General features: G+C 38.6%; 1 protein-coding gene across 2 annotated transcripts; it reads left to right on the plus strand.

Moving 5' to 3' along the window:
* Positions 1–922: 922 nt before the first annotated feature.
* LOC115921605 (dnaJ homolog subfamily C member 16-like) lies at positions 923–14,100 on the plus strand. 2 transcript variants are annotated; one of them, XM_030979219.1, is made up of 13 exons: positions 923–1,145; positions 2,295–2,361; positions 3,381–3,696; positions 4,493–4,680; positions 5,687–5,950; positions 6,359–6,489; positions 6,908–7,097; positions 8,360–8,545; positions 9,294–9,382; positions 10,232–10,315; positions 10,953–11,021; positions 11,753–11,905; positions 13,674–14,100. In XM_030979219.1, the coding sequence occupies exons 1-13, from the start codon at positions 982–984 to the stop codon at positions 14,041–14,043; spliced, it is 2,271 nt and encodes a 756-aa protein (XP_030835079.1). In that variant the 5' UTR covers positions 923–981; the 3' UTR covers positions 14,044–14,100. The 2 variants fall into 2 exon arrangements, with proteins under 2 accessions (XP_030835079.1, XP_030835084.1); XM_030979224.1 differs by having other exon boundaries at positions 11,756–11,905.
* Positions 14,101–16,894: the final 2,794 nt, after the last annotated feature.

The following is a 16,894-nucleotide window of genomic DNA, read 5'->3' on the forward strand; positions in this document are numbered from 1 at the left end:
GCTTAGAATGCAACATGTAACAGCAACAACAAAAAAGAAACAAACCAAAATTAAATAATTGACCCCCTCCCCCGACCATTCACTTAGAATGGGTAATTATTTATAGTGGGAATTTGTAGTCCTTATTTCGTAGTCCTAACACTTCTTTTTCATTTGTTGTTTATTGATGCAGAGAAATTGAAATCCACTGCCATGATCGAGTCATAAAAAGACCATTTTCTTTGTAATTGAAGTCACTCAAAAATAATTATGGAATCTGCTCCAATTATATTCATATGGAGTGATTCTTAAAATGGAATCAACTGCGGTTTGTTTCCACTGGCCAGTGAAATGTTTTCCTCTGATTGGTTTTAATCTAGCAAATCATAGAGAACTGTTAGAAAAGATGTGATCAAAAATTGTTAGAAAGTTTCACGATTTTACTGTTATTTTGGCCTTTTAGAAGTACCGGAGCCCCCAATTATAAGCCCCCTATAATTCTGGAAACCCGATGGCCCACCATTATACCCGCTGTTCAAAGGGAGAGAGAGAGAGAGAGAGCCGGGGGGGGGGGGGGAGGGAGGAAAAAGGGACTGTAGTAATGTTTGGAAGGCCTTAATGAGTCTTGAAGGGGTGGGGGTGATTGCCTCCTGGATCCACCCGCGCATTGCATGTAAATAATAAAAAGCGTCTCACTTTGGGGTGGGGTGGGGGGGGGGGGGGGCAGGGGGGCGGGGGGGCGGGAGAGGGGGGCCGGGGGCTAGATAGGACTAGACTATATAGTAAACAATGGAGTTGGCCTCAGACAATTTTCGAAATCGTCATTGGAATCCCCCCTCAAGTCATTGATTTTGCATAAATTAACAGGAGAAAACATAAAAGAAGGTTTACATCGCTGGAATCCCCCCCCCCCCCCCGCCCCCGTACATAAGGCCAATTGCTAGAAAACGACTGTAAATGAGACTATTTTATTGATGTCATTGTTGCGAAAATCTACGAATAATGCGGAACAAAATGGCGAAATCACCGGTTTTCATCCTCTTTTTGATAATTGTATCTGCTGGTCTGTTTGAGTGCTCTCTAAATCCGTACAAGACATTATCTGTTTCCAAATCAGCATCTCAGCCGGAGATTAAACGAGCTTACAAGAAGCTCGCTCGCGAATGGTAATGTGTACATGTCCATTTATTGTTGTCCCACGTACTCATAATCGTGTGTGTATGAGGTTTGTCCTGTTTTTGTGTGACGATTAATGATGCTGATGCGATCGATGCTGGGGCGGTGGCTTGTTAAGTGTAGTTTTAGTGGTGTGTGTATGTGTGCGTGGGGGAGGGGGGGGGGGGGGTAGGTGTCATAAGGCCCAAGCTAAGCTATGCCCACTGACTGTGGACTGCTAAATTACAAATTGTGTGTGCCTCTATCAAGCTGAGCTGAGTAGACTTTGTAAGTATTTCAAAGACAAAGCCAAAGGCAAAGCAAAGGATCAAATTTGAAATTATTGACATTATCATTTGCATCATCATTTGAGGTAGATCTAGTCTGTATAGACGACCTCATAAATGAGGATATCCTTGTATACACGGACAAAACGCGTCCTTGAAAATAAGGACTTTTTTTTAAAAAACTTTGGCAGCGCATTGCAGCACTGGCGATGCAAAAAACAGTTTCTGTGTAATAAAATACCCCCATTTCACCCTCTACTTTTATAGGTTGTCCATCTTCCTGAGGATTTATCGCTCATAACGTGACTGTCTCTGTTCAAAGTCCATGTAAAATGCATCAAGAAAATCATAGCGAAACCCATTTTCTTAGCATCGCTAAACGTGCGGATCAGAAATCAGAGTCGTCAGCAAAAATGTGGACGATCTTTATTTTTGCTGGGCGTCTGTCCGCGTTTACGAAGACGATCGTCGTTTGTGCGGACGGTCCTTATTCTCGGACCAGTTCCCCTACCGGTAAAGACTAAAAGGGGAACAACCCTTAAGATGGGCATTTGTAGTGTTGTTGTGGGGTTAAACCTTTCATGGAATATTGAACTCAAATATGATATTTTTTATTATTTTTTGCATTTATAATAAAGAGAACAAATTATATATTTTATAGTAAGTAGAATCATTTATCTTTTAAAGAATCTGTCTTTTGAGTCATTTCCGATATGGCTTGATTGCTTTGCAGAAATCTTAAGCTTGACATGGTGTAAGAAGTGTTGTCATACTGCAAGTCAAATCTGCTTCTTTTTTATTTTTTAAAGATATTCTTAATTTTGCTCTTCTGACTTACCTCTAAATTTTCTCTCCTTATATCGCACAATTTAGGCATCCAGACAAAAGTGATGATCCTAATGCCTCCGATAAATTCATCAAGATCCAGCAATCATATGAGGTAACTATGCTGTTTAGTTCAGTTCAGTTCACTTTATTCAATAATTTCCTTAAAAATATACATATCTATAGGTAAACAAACATATAAAAGTTTCAAAATACTATCACTATATTGCATGAGAATAATATAAGCAGAGAAGACGAGAAGAACAAGAACGTTAAAGAAAGTCTTTGCTTTGGAGACAAAATAGAACGGCCGGGCCTTATGTAAAAGTCTGTCTCCAGTGATTATATCAAAATAACAGAATACTAATTACTACTGAACATTTTTTAGTAGAAAGAGTAAAAATTAAATAATGTACTTACATTAACTCACATACACACACTCCTGTACACGCACGCACACACATACACACACACACTGCATGATCTGTCTGATAGATATCAAAGTTATAGGTTATTGCACTAGTGAGTATTGTTGTAGTAAATACCATGTAATTAAATTGTACTAAATACAATGAATTGTAATGAAAAGAGAGAGAGAGAGAGAGACTATTAATTAAATATAATTCAAATTAAGATCAAATTGAGCGTGGCATGTCACATGAAGAAGTAACAAATTGTAGGAATTACATGTAGATTGGTGAAAGGAATGACTATACTATGAGAATAAACACTATGAATAATTTCCACTGCCATATAAATAAGAAATTCAGGATTTTACATTTGTGGCCCCAACTGATGGGCCTTACCTTCTATGCCATTCAATATTTTATTTAGAGTGCTGTTTGTTTCCCATGAAGATCTTTATATCAATCAGGAAATCCAACAACAAAATGTCACAGGTGTAAATTTAACTTAACTGTTCAGCAACAAAAATGTTCAAAAAGAAGAGAGATTGAAGAAGATGACAGGAAAAAAAAAAAAAATAGGCACTGTAAGAAAGGGAAGCATGTTTTTTTATCTTATATTATAGCATTATTACAGTGTATGTAAACAAGCTTCTAAATTCAGTATTTCAAATGTTTCAATTAGAAGGTAAATGCATCATTCATGACCATGTTTGTGTCTTGATTACAGATCTTGTCCGACGAAGCAAAGCGGAGAGAATATGACCAGTTTGGGATAGTGGATCCGCAGGAGAGTCAGCGCAGGCAACGCGATCCGTTTGCGGACCAATTTTTCCAGCAGAATAACAACTTTGGCGGGGGATTCAACTTCCACAACTCTGGAAACAACGACCCTCGCCGGGTGACTCTGTCAAGGCTGCAGGATGGCATCTTGCCTCAGAGCACAGACAAACCCTACCTGATCTTTGTGACTGGAAGCTTCTGCTTCAACTGCATGAACATCGAGAGGATGTGGTCCGACATTACTCCGGAAATCGAGTCATGGGGTAATAATAATAATAATAATAGTGAACATTTATAATGCGCCATGTCTGTCAAAAATGACACTCCTGACACAGTTGTGTGGAAATTGTATAATTGTGGGCATACGACCATAAAGTAATTTAAGAAAGAAATTAAATACACATAAGTTAAAGTTTAACATACTTCAGGACATAATGTGCAATAATAGAACAATACAATACAAAGCATATTACAATAATAAAAGATATATATTAAAGGGTAGTACAATGTAAGACATAATTAAGCAAACTAATATGTTGAAAACAGAAACTTTTTTAACAAAAACTTGAACTGTGAGTAGGAGTTCTCATTTCGGGTGAGGAGAATAAACAAGATAGGCTTTACATTAGGTGTTTAGGGTTTTATCCATCGCAATATAAAATTACATTGTTTAGATGGACATGGATGGATAAACCAGTGGTATCCTAACCCAGTCGTCTTACTTTATTATAAACCAAGCTTGTGTATGAACAAGTGTCCTTTCATAAGGCATTACTTCTTGATTATAAGGTCGAGGTCCCTCTTTTATGACTAATAGCTGTACATCACCTGATTGCATTCATGTTTGTATTGAAGAATATACAATCAGATAAAAAATGGCATACTGAACTAAATGATTGTTCCACTGTCAACATACTTATCATCTCTGTAAATGTATATCCTGCTGAGTAAGTTTCAGTTACTTTGGCTTTTCCTGCAATGTATTTAGACAATTCTTTCTTTATATATATATAGACCTAATTTTTTTGAATTTGTTGCTTACTTTGATGCACAATCCAGGTGTCGGTGTGGGATCGGTCAACATTGACAGTGACCGCAGGCTGGCCTCAGTGCTTGGTATACGTCATCGTCCAGCCATTGCGGGTATCATAAACGGTCAAGTGACGGACTATGGTCAAGGAAGTGTGACCTTGAAGGCCATGAGAGACTTTGTAGACAGGTTGCTGCCAAGCAGCCTTATTCAAGAGGTATGTCTTCATGTTATTTCTAGTACAGTAAAAGCTATAAAATTATGAAGGCCACTCAAGGGATATGAGAAAGCTGATCTTTGTAGGAAGTGTTGTTCTTTATCTTCAGGTTGTTACCAAGCAGCCTACATGTAGTTCAAGAGGCATAGTGTCATTGTATTTCTTGTCCAGTGAATCCTGCTTATAATAATAATCTTTTAAAGTCCAGTCCAAATTTTATTAAACCGAAACGGGAATTCTTTTTCCCCAATTGATCGTGAGCCCGGCAGCCACTGAGCAGCGCCAGATTGACGTTGCTCTATCCCTTATTGTTAAACGCCAAACAAGGTAGCAGCAACTCCCCTCTTTTAACGTCTTTTGGTATGACGCGGCCGGGGTTCGAACCCACGACCTCCCGGTTGTGAGGCAGACGCTCTACTGACTGAGCCAACACTCCGGTGTAAAAGACCATTAAAGAGAAACAAAGAAATGTGGGTCTTACAGATAGGCGGTCTTTATGTTCAGGTTTCTATAATAACAGTGAAATCAAAGACCACTCAACAGAGTCAGATAATTGTTCTCTATAGGCAGGTGGTCTTTATGTACAGGTTTCTAATAGACAAGTTTCTATGAACATTTTTGTTCAAGAGAAACAAAAAGTGTTGTCTTTCAGTCATGCATGTAAAGAGTGGTGAAGTTTTAGAAATTCTCAATTTGTTCTTCATTTTCCAAAAGAGCATCAAAAATAATGTCCAAACCTCATTAACCAATTGAATATATTAAGTATTGGCTGAGAAATGACCATCTGAATATATATATTTCCTATAGGAACTCAGTGTTATTTGCTCTGGCTCGTGATGGTAATTCTAAAATTTGATTTTGTTTCTTTTTTATGACGTCACAGCTTCGGTACTCTATAGCAGGAGAAAGGCAACAACCTATAAATTTCTGTGTCGTCTTTGTAGTGCAGTGATTTATTTCATAACCACGGAATACAGACTACATTTCTACTTCTTCTCATTTACAGGTCCATAATAACAACTACGAAGACTTCTTTGCCAACTTCTACAATGAGAACAAGCCCCGGGTCCTGCTCTATTCCCGGAACCGAGACATTCCCATCATCTTCAAGGTCGGTGCTTTTGCCTTCAGGGAGCACCAGACGTTCGGCTTTACCTCTGCCAAGTATTCCAACACAGACGGGGTTCTAAAGCACGTTGGGGTGCAGCACAGGACGGGGAAGGTGTTGGTGTTTAAGGAGAATATCAAAGAGAGTGTGGATATGGTTGAGGTAATATCATTATTTAACGTTACCATAACGCTATTAATAATGATAATATTAATGATAATAATAGTGTAAACTTATAGAGCGCACACACCGTCCAGGGACGCTCATGGTGCTAGCTCAGCAACAGTCCTCTTAAATCCTTGTACATGTATAAAGACAGGGCTCAATGCTACGCTGGTCTTGCACTCATAGATACACAAAACGTTCTCAGGAGTCTGTGGCATACAGTGTCTAATATTATTGACTCCTGGGCCCCATTTCGGCGCTCACAGCATTCAAGGAATTCCTTCCTACCGGTACCCATTTAACACCTGGGTGGAGAGAGGCAAATGTAGATTAATATCTTGCCAAAGGACATTAGTGCCGTATATGATAGTAACGTTGACTTTTGATACTTTTCTTGCTGTACAGGAGAAACATATGACCTTGGAAGCACTGACTCATTTGCTGAACTACAACAAATACCTCTACCTTCCGAGGCTCTCCTCCCAAACTCTCTTTGAAGAAATGTGTCCAGAGACTCCAAATCTGGTAGGACGAAAGTAAGTACTGCATCAGTCCTTTCCAAATCGGCACACAAGTTTTTATTAGTATAGAAGCAGTAGAAGTACAAAGTAGTTATAACTCAAAGGGTGATAATGTAGCGAAGGTGAAAAGTGAAAGTCAAAATCCCAAGACAGTGGTGGAAACTCATAGATTGGTGTCCTATTGAGAATGGAACAACGTAATGTAAGGTCTAAGCTAATAACAGGTTGGCTGTATTCTGCCCAGGGCCCTGTTTCACTAAACTTGTTATCAAAAAACAAGTTATGGTAATTGTTATAAGCTAAAATTCAAAAAAATTATAAAAAAACATGGCGTCCGAATATTCGAGTATTCGCTTGTAAGCCTGGGAGTGTACTCGGGTACCTCATTACACTGTTGTGCACAGCCTTAAAAAATAATGTGTCTCTATTTCAGATTGTGCGTCATCCAGATCACAAAGGCCACTCCAGAGCACGAGCCGTTCCGAGCTTCGTTCAGAGACATGGTGATGAGTACACCCTCATGGCCCCATGAAGCCAAGATGACTTACATGCTGTTTGAGAATCAGGAGCAGGTAGCAGCAGCCATGGAAGGGTTAATGGTGGAGGTCCTGCATGCAGTTCCAGTAAGTCCTTCATTATTAATTCATTCATTATACGTTAAAGCCCGTCTGCACTAGTTTTGCCAGGGGGATTAGACCTCCCTTCAATGTCACGGACAGGTGGTTACCTCACCAAATCAGCTCTCAATTAAGATAAGAAAAGGAGGATCATGGGGGACCAACATGGTCCTACATGCTGTTCCAGTAAGTCCTAAAATATTTTGAACCTATTTTAAGAATAATTAATTACTTTAGTTACTATAGTCAAACTTGTCTGAAGCGACCGCCCAAGGGAAACACAACAAGTGGTCTTTGTAGACAGGTTCCATTAGTACATGTTTCAATGAGAAACCATTTTCAAGGGAAACCAAAAATGTCCTTGTTGTAGACAGGTGGTCACTAAAGCAGGTTTGTCTGTATATTGTATTATTTTGGAATGTTCAAACAGTTTGTGTGGTAGTTGTTACATTGGTATGCAAGTGAAGTTTGTTTTATCTTGTAAACTGATTGTAATTCAGCCAGAATCTGTATTTTAATGAACCATAGATTAATTTTTTACTAGTTAATTCTTTATGTGTTCAGTTTGATTGCCGGTTGGCACATGAACTGACTTGCCTCATGTGCAGATTAGCACACATATTAGGCAAGTTTAATACTAATAATAATAATAATACTCAGCTTTTATAAAGCGCGAATTACAATTAGGTCTTTAAGTGCTTCCAAACTTGGAGATCATTACCCCGGCTTTAACTGTGCTGCCATTACGGTGCTCTAGCATTTCAAGGAATTAATTCCAGCCAGGTAACCATTTACATCACCTGGGTTGATTGCTTCTGCATCCATGTTTTGAAGGTCCTTGGACTGGTATATAATTTGTATCAATAGAACCTTCTTTATCAGTAGAAGGTCAATTAGATGACCTCTTTTTTTTTCTCCAGGCGGTCTTGCTAGGTGCACCAAATATCTATGAAAAGATTATTTTCATATACTCCCCTGACGCTAAGAGTAGCTGTGTGCATCTTTAGAAAAGATGAAATTAATCAGCTGTTCGCGTATTTATGTGTGTAATTAGGTTTTACAGACTTGTATCAATCAGATATGATTATTTACGTCTCGGGACCGACCTTTAACGTTACCATCCGAAAGACGTGACTTGGTTTCGAACCTGCGTCCTCGGCTGAATCAGTTTGTAACTTCGACTTTTAGCTGGATTACAGACACACCTGTCAAGAAATGGAAATTGCCAACATCTACATGTTTCTCAATAATTTGTCTTTTCATTCTAGGTTGCCATTGTTTGGAGACAGCGAGGGAACCAGATCCGCCATGCCTGGCTCCCCGACGGTTGGGAGGGCCAAGACATCACGATGGAGCGAAGAGGGATCAAGGAGTTCCTCTACAGACTCAACGATGGCACCTCCAAGTTTGCCCACAAAGGGATCCTACCACAGTTCAACGATGAAAATGCTCCGGTAAATGAGGGGTTCAAGAGGTTTTTTTTACCGGTAGTGGTGGATTAGGGGGGAAGGGGGGGGGGTAGTGCCCCCTTTCAAATCCAAATTGCACACAAATAAATGTGCCCCCTCTATGAGCCCCCTGACACCAAATCGAAACCACCAGTTCTTGAAATAGTTCAAGGAAGTTGAGTCTTGTAAATTGTCCATGAATATTCAAGAATGATGAGTCTTGTACTTGTTCATGAGTATTCCAGAAAGTTGAGTTTTGTAAATGTTCATGAATATTCCAGAAAGTTGAGTCTTGTAAATGTTCATGAATATTCCAGAAAGTTGAGTCTTGTAAATGTTCATGAATATTCCAGAAAGTTGAGTCTTGTAAATGTTCATGAATATTCCAGAAATTTGAGTCTTGTAATTGTTCATGAATATTCTAGAAAGTTGAGTCTTGTAATTGTTCATGAATATTCAAGAATGATGAGTCTTGTACTTGTTCATGAGTATTCCAGAAAGTTGAGTCTTGTAAATGTTCATGAATATTCCCAAATTAATTGCATGTGTCTGCTATTTTCAGCATATATACCAATACAAAATAGTAATCAGGACTATAAGGGGCTTGCTTTCCACCCTCCTGACGTATTAAAAACAAAAAGTGTTATCCATGAAATAGGCTCCTAAGTATTGTACTAGAGCTACGAAACATCTCCTCCATGGTGAAATGTGATATGATGATGTAACTTCTATTCTGTCTTGTATTATCTTGCAGGCTTGGCCAATTCGGAAATTCAGAGAGTTAACGCAAAAGATGACGGACCTGTATAACGCAGCATATAACTTCATATTTGGTTCATCCTGGTAAGCAGCTTTTGAAGTGATGTTCATCCATAAGTACATTTGCTAGTATTTAAAGGGATTGGGTAACTTTGTCTTAGATTCTGAAACAAAATCCTGGATTTAGCTCATGCTGCAATGATAATTATAACTTTTTAGGTCAGTCAGGAACCCCATGACTTTTACCAGCCGATCACCTGTCTGATTATCAAGATATTTGAAAATTTGTCTCTAACAGTTTTCATAACACTACAGTCTATTGGGGAAAATGAGTATGGCAAAACCGATCACTCAAAGATTTTTTTAAGGCACTTCATGATCATTTTGGAGCGCAATTTTTTTAGGGCTTCAAAATTACAATAAATCACAGACACTGATAACAAGTAAGGCCATGCATCTCAGATTTAACAATGTTAAACGATGCCTTTAAAAGTATTTACGTACATATAGTGATGCCCCACAGTTTGATGAAATGCAGTAAGGTGCACAAACAAATTGAGAGTTTCCCAAATGCAGTTATAAGGTTTTCTGATCGGATTATTAATGTTGAGCCCTTCAGTGCCACTATCAGCATCTTTATTTCAATCTGGTGTAATTATAAAATTTGTATTGATGTTTATTTTTGACAAACAGTAGCTGGAGTTTCTTCTGAAGCATATAACCGCTACATACAGTACAGTACAATCCACATTGTGTGCTGCAGGAGAGACATATTTACCTCAATTAACAACGAAACAAAGAATTACTTTAAACAAAAGTGAAAAAACATGATTGACTGAGTGATATAATGGGGGATAATTGAATGTACTTTACCTACTGACTCTAATAAGATATTTGATATTAATCACCAAGTATTTTCTTTCAATCATACAGGGAGAGCAGTAGTCTTCTGATGCTCATGATGGTGATCTACTTCGGGTGCTTTGTCTTAGCTTTCCTTGGTCTATTTGGAGGAAGGTAAGAGAACATTACCATGGCGATGTCAATGTTGATGACTTTGGTGCTGTTGATGACTGTGATTGGTGTGAGGGAGTTGTTGAATGAAGCCAATTTGGTAATGTTTATTCAAGTTCTTTAGAAGGAGATAGGAATTTCAATTAGGATGCAAGTTATGAGGGCAGTCAGAAGGATGGAGGAGGTGGTGGTGGTGGAGGAGGAGGAGGAGGAGGAGGAGGAGGAGGGGGAGGAGGGGGAGGGGGAGGGGGAGGAGGAGGAGGAGGGGGAGGGGGAGGGGGAGGGGGAGGGGGAGGGGGAGGGGGAGGGGGAGGGGGAGGGGGGAGGAGGAGGAGGAGGAGGAGGAGGAGGGGGAGGGGGAGGGGGAGGGGGAGGAGGAGGAGGAGGAGGAGGGGGAGGGGGAGGGGGAGGAGGAGGAGGAGGGGGAGGGGAGGAGGAGGAGGAGGGGGAGGAGGAGGGGGAGGGGAGGGGGAGGGGAGGGGGAGGGGGTGGTGAAGAAAATAAAAAAAGTGTGTCATCAGCATGACGTGTGTGTCCCTTGCAAATGTGAAGCTTGTTCAATTGAATCTGTTTCCTTGCTTTAAAAAAAAAAGTAACAATATATTGCAGTGACTTTTAATTCCCCAAAATTGCATTTCAGCAAAGAACCAAAGGAAGCGAGCCAAGAAAACAATGAGGGAGGTGAAAGGTCACAGCCACGAGCCAAGCGGTGAGTAGAATGCTGAACCTTCCTTCTTGGTATTTTGCTTGTGATCACGTTTCAGAGGCTATGTATATCAGGGGTCTTTCTATAAAAGATCTTGGTCGACATGAGTACACAAACCTGACAGACAGGCAGAGAAATTCAGCTCATTGTACATGGTTATCTTGTTATGCATATTATATGGTACAATTAGCGAAAATATGAATTTCTAAAAATGTTAATATCCTCTTTGCTGCCATACTTTACCCCATTGACTACTGAATGATGTCATTCCCATAGGTTTAGTACAGGAACCCTCTTGGTCCCCTTAGCCAATGGGTTAATCTGAACAATTCATTCTTTGTATTTCATCCTGCTATATATACAGTCAAACCTGTCTACAGCGACCGCCCAAGGGAAATAAAAAATTTGCTTTTTGTAGACAGGGGGTCTTTGTAGACAGGTTCCTGTAGTACATGTTTCAATGAGAAGCCATTTTCAAGGAAAACCAAAAATGTGCTTGTTGTAGACAGGTGGTCTTTGTAGACAGGTTCCTTTAGTACATGTTTCAATGAGAAACCATTTTCAAGGGAAACAAAAATGTGCTTGTTGTAGACAGGTGGTCACTAAAGCAGGTTTGACTGTATATTTATCTTGTAATACATCTGGCACAAAAAGAGGACCTACCCAAGAAGTTCATTCTAATGTCCCTGTTTGCTGCTATTCTTAATTTGACCTTGAACTCTTTTGTATTTCAGGAGTGTTTCAATGAAAGAGCTTGGTCGACACGAGTACGCAAACCTGATAGAAAGGAAGAGGAACTCATGGCATCTCATCCTGCTGGTGAAAGATTCTTCGAGATCATCACTCTGCCAACAGCTTTCAAAAGAATTGGGAAGTTATCCGTTACGGTAGGTCATCAATGTCTGTACATTTTATTAATATTAAACCTTACATGTACCTGTTTGTAGATACTCATAGGAGACAAGGATTTTGATTGATAATAATGAGTCCATTTATGTAGCGCAGCTACTACATGAATATATTCTACTGCGCTTAAAGGGATTAGGTAACTTTGTCTCAGATTCTGGAGCAAAATCCTGGATTTAGCTCATGCTGCAATGATAATTATAAACCTTTAGGTCAGTCAGGAACCCCTTGACTTTTACAAGCCGATCGCCTGTCTGATTATCAAGATATTTATGATTGGAAATTGAAATTCAAAAATTTGTTTTCCTAACGGTTTTTATAACACTACAGTCTATTGGGGAAAATGAGTCTAGTATGGCAATTTTTTTAGAGCTTCAATATTACACCATATCACAAACACGAATAACATGTGTAGGGTCATGCATCTCAGATTTAACATTGTTAAACGATGACTTTAATACCAAGGTATTATGTTTATTACCTTGTATGTAGCTGAGCTGCCATTAGAAGGCGCTAAAGCATTCAAGTAATTTTTTTTTCGTACCAGGTACTCATTTTGACCTGGGTGGAGTGGCAAATATAGATTAATGACTTGCCGAAGAACATTAGTGTCGCGGTGGGAGTCGAACCACAAACCATGTGATCCACAGTCCTGTGACATATCTGCTAGACCACAACGCTTCCATGGGCAAGCGGTTTTCTCATCAGGTTCAATTTAATACAGTGTCAATAATAATTCAGGAAAAATTAAATAATCAGCCCTCAGACAATTACATGTTTCTCCTTAAAGGGGAACTCCACCCTGATATTAAGTTGGTTTTGATAGAAGCAGAAAATAAGAGGAACAAGTCAGCAGGGAAAGTTGAGCAAAATCAGAATTTAAAAAAAAAAAGTTCTTATTTTTTAAGTTGCGACCAATTAAACACAAATTGACAGTTTTGTGACGTATCTTGCGAGCTCCTCTCCCATTCGCGCTGTACAGAAAATAACATTTACTTTCATTTTCTTAGTTTTTATAATGGAATAGATTTGTTTTATACAGGTAAAAAAACATATTTGACTGCAAATTTTCTTCAGGGCAAAAATAAAAATTTCAGATTTTTGTGAGTTCAAAGATCACTCCAGTAACTTTTAGCCCTCCCTAGGTGCTAGTCATCTGGGATGAACATCCATTGTTCGAGGATATTTTGTTGCCGATGCCTTTGCCCTTCATTTTATACATGCACTATATCTGAATTGGTGCACTGTTTTATTTACAAAACTGAAGAAAGAGTTTGTGTTATAAGATATATATTCCTACAGACTGTCCTTCCTTGTAACTTTAAAGGTATAGACCAGTTCTGGTCATGCTATTGCATTGTGAAAGAAACGTTGTGGAAACGTTCAAAAAAGGTTGATCATCTAGCATATAAGTATTGGTGTGCACTGCAAGGTTCTGGAATCATCAAAATGATAAGAAATTTGGCCCAGTCTTGGTGAAGCACTGTACACAGAAAGATGTATATGGGACTACGCTATATCTATCCAGGCCGGATAGATATGATAATTTACCAAATATATCAATTAGTAGGCAGTTTCCCGGCAAAATTTGTATCATCACGTATTAGTCAAAACATATTCTTTCACATGATTGGTAATAAGAGCTTCCATTTCATTTTTTGAGAGGGGGGCATTTCGAAAACTGGTCTTTACCTTTAAACAAACTGTTTTTAATCCTCTTATCTGTTTTGTTTTCCACTTTACGTCCAGCTTGCCTCTGAACTTTGTTAGCATCGACAAGCAGACGTTCTGGTATCGTACCCTAGTCCCTGGAAAGGAGGTCGGGACCATTCTTGCCATCCGACCTTCCAAGAAGCAATACTCCGTGTTCCATCCCACCACTGCGCCAAAAACCTCCTCGGACCGCGACCCTCACCTCCGGCATCGTCACGGCGACAGCGGAGAAATGGATACAGACTTTATAGGTTTCAACGATAGCGACGATGAGGGGGCCAGGAGGAACGGAGTAGGAGGAGGAGGAGGGGTGAATATCTTTCACGGGTTCTGCCTATGGTTAGATCGCTTACAAGACGGAGAGCTGCGGAAGATGGACGTAGCGGAATGGCCAAACATGGACTGAATTTTGTCAGATTTTTGTATCTTCTAAGAGGTAAAGTGTGTGCAATTGAAAACGATCTGCAACCCAGGTGCCAATATGTGTCAACAAATACTGGTATGAGGTTGCAACATCATTAAAGTTCCTAATAGTGTACAGGGCTGTGCCTTGTTGTCACTGATGGTCAAATCAAAAAGCATATACAGATAACAACTAAATTATTCATACCCTTACCAAGTTTTGTAATTTTTTTAAGTACATATATGTGAAAAATTGATTTTCCCCAATTTATGTTTCTTGAGAATGTGACAGAGAATTCAAGTTTACATCTAAAAGTATTCAACAAAGGCTTTAATTCAACTAGACTACCGCTCATTCTTAAGTTTCGAAACACGCAAAAATTATCCAATTTTCAAGGGGTTTGAATAATTAAGGTGTTAACTGTAAAAAATCTTGTAACCTCGAAACAGCTCTGTGAAAATTGTATCCACTGTCTTTGTTTTATTGTACTTCTAAGAGGTGAAGTTGTTAATGGGAACTAGAAGTTAGCACAAGTGCTAGTCGAGCCTAGTTCCATTCTTTGGCAAGATTTTTTCTGTTAATTTGTTTTTCCATATGAATGTAAAACTTGTTTGTTTTGTATTTACATATATACAACAAAATAATACAATATCGTGTAACTTTTTTTCTTTACTAAAATGAAAAAATAAAAATAAAAAAGCTTAAGCGTTAAAGCATTATAATGAAAGAAGACAAATCTTTGAAAAAATAAAATCATCAATGTGTTCATAAAAATGAAAAGGATGTACTAATAAAAATAATCATACACATGTACGTACATGCACAAATCCTGTAAAAGCTTAAGGCCGCTATAATCGTTAACAAGGAAGTGTATACATATATAAAAGGAAGACAAGTAATATAAAAGGAAAATACGAAGGGGGATGGGATTGAGCCCACGTCATTTACATTGAAGGTAGGTGGAAAGATGTCTCCGAAAAGATAACCTTGATGCTTTTAATCTAATTTCATCTGGCAGATCATTCCACAGCTTTGTTCCTACATACGAAATACAAAATTGCCCCCGGAAGGAACACAAAATACATGGTATTTTAACTCAACAGCATAGGATTATTGAACAAGAATGTTGCATTGAGGAGGTATTTTAGGTAGTACGCAAATATGTTGTAAACTGATGGTGTAAAAAAAAAAAAAAATTCTCCCCTGGGCAACCCTGCAGGATCTGTTAATATTGCTCGGATGTGAATCAGGGCATTCTCAAGAGAGAGAGAGTGCATGTTCAGGGTATTCTAAAGGTCTAAAGGTCAAAAGGTCAAATTATCATATGTTCCTCCTAAAATTGGCAACAATAAGGTGTATTTTTACTCTTTCATATTGAAACAAAAAGATGAAAATTTATATGGAATCAACAGTGTAAATGAAAATGACAAAAAATCAACAAGAACTTACCCATTTGTACTTTAAAATAGTGAATATGAATTGTCAATAACGCATTGCCTTTTTAGAGAGTGCAATTATCATCTTCTATTAAATCGCTCTTATTCGTTCTTATTCGTACGCGGCACGATGTTCTGCAACAGAAATGGATTTTAAAATGTCAGCAATTTTTGAACTTTCCGCTCATGTACGATTTGTAATTCAGAGCATTCTGGATCAAAAGAAGAAAAAAGAATGTCACAAAGAGGTGACATTAAACTGCTCTGGATGAAAACTGTCATGGTCGAGTGGATACGTCCTCGGACTGTGGTTCACAAGGTTCGCGATTCGGGTCCCACTGTGGCACTAAGGTCCTTTGGCAAGACATTAATCTACATTTGCCACACTCGACCCAGGTCAGGTAAATGGGTACCTTAGGATTATTCCTTGAAATACACTGTGTACAGATAACGGCTGCCAGAGCTAAAGCTAGGTTAATAATTACCAAAGCTCTTTAAAAGCACATAGGGACATTATAATAATGATAATAATTATTATTATTATAGTAAACTAAAGGAGATCAATAAGCGGGGCGGAAGGCTTTGAGGTATGCATAGCAATTGATGTACATTTGACAACTCGTTTATAATTTGATGTTATCTCTAATTTTCAATTAGACAGCTGAGAGCATGAAGGATGTTCTTTTTACACATTTTGATACTGAATATTAATTTGTAGATGATTGGTAAATTGTATCACATTGTCAGTTTCTTGTCCCTTCAACAGCATTATTCTTGTTTTTGTGTGTATGTTTGTGTGGATGGTAATCTTTAATGGCTACACTTGTTGTCGCAGCAAAACCAAATGTAAGAGATATATTGTTTTCCTGTTTAGAAAGATGAGTGTACAGCCATGAAGACAGCTGCAACCTTCCATGGCTGCTTGACCAAGAAAAGCAGGGCCGTGTTTCATAAAATCTGTTATCAATAACAAATGCTAAATCTCTATGGCAAATTGTTAAGATATGTCTCACAAGTTTTCATAATGGCTGGGTTATTCTACTCGGAAAACGCAAGGGACCAATTGGCTAAGGAATCTTAAATTCTTGCCTATTTCTTCAAGTAAAGTTGATCATGATACTCCAAAAGCTTGCCCAAAACATGCTTGGCATAGCAACAATGAATGTGTCTGAGCAGAATCTATCTATAAAGATTTGTATTGCATATTACACAAATTTTACATTATTTGTTTCCTGAAATATTTTTGAATTCAGTGGGACTCTGAGCCCTGTTTCAACAAATCTGTTATCAATAACAAGTTTAAATAACTGTTATAAGCTACTGAATAACTACATTCGATTGGGTATTAGCGACTTTGTAATTGAACAATAGCACTTGTTATTGATAGCAAGTCTTATGAAATGGGACCCTGATCCATT

The sequence above is a fragment of the Strongylocentrotus purpuratus genome, unplaced genomic scaffold (assembly GCF_000002235.5).
Source record: "Strongylocentrotus purpuratus isolate Spur 01 unplaced genomic scaffold, Spur_5.0 spur5_contig_816, whole genome shotgun sequence".
Taxonomy (NCBI): Eukaryota; Metazoa; Echinodermata; class Echinoidea; order Camarodonta; family Strongylocentrotidae; genus Strongylocentrotus; species Strongylocentrotus purpuratus.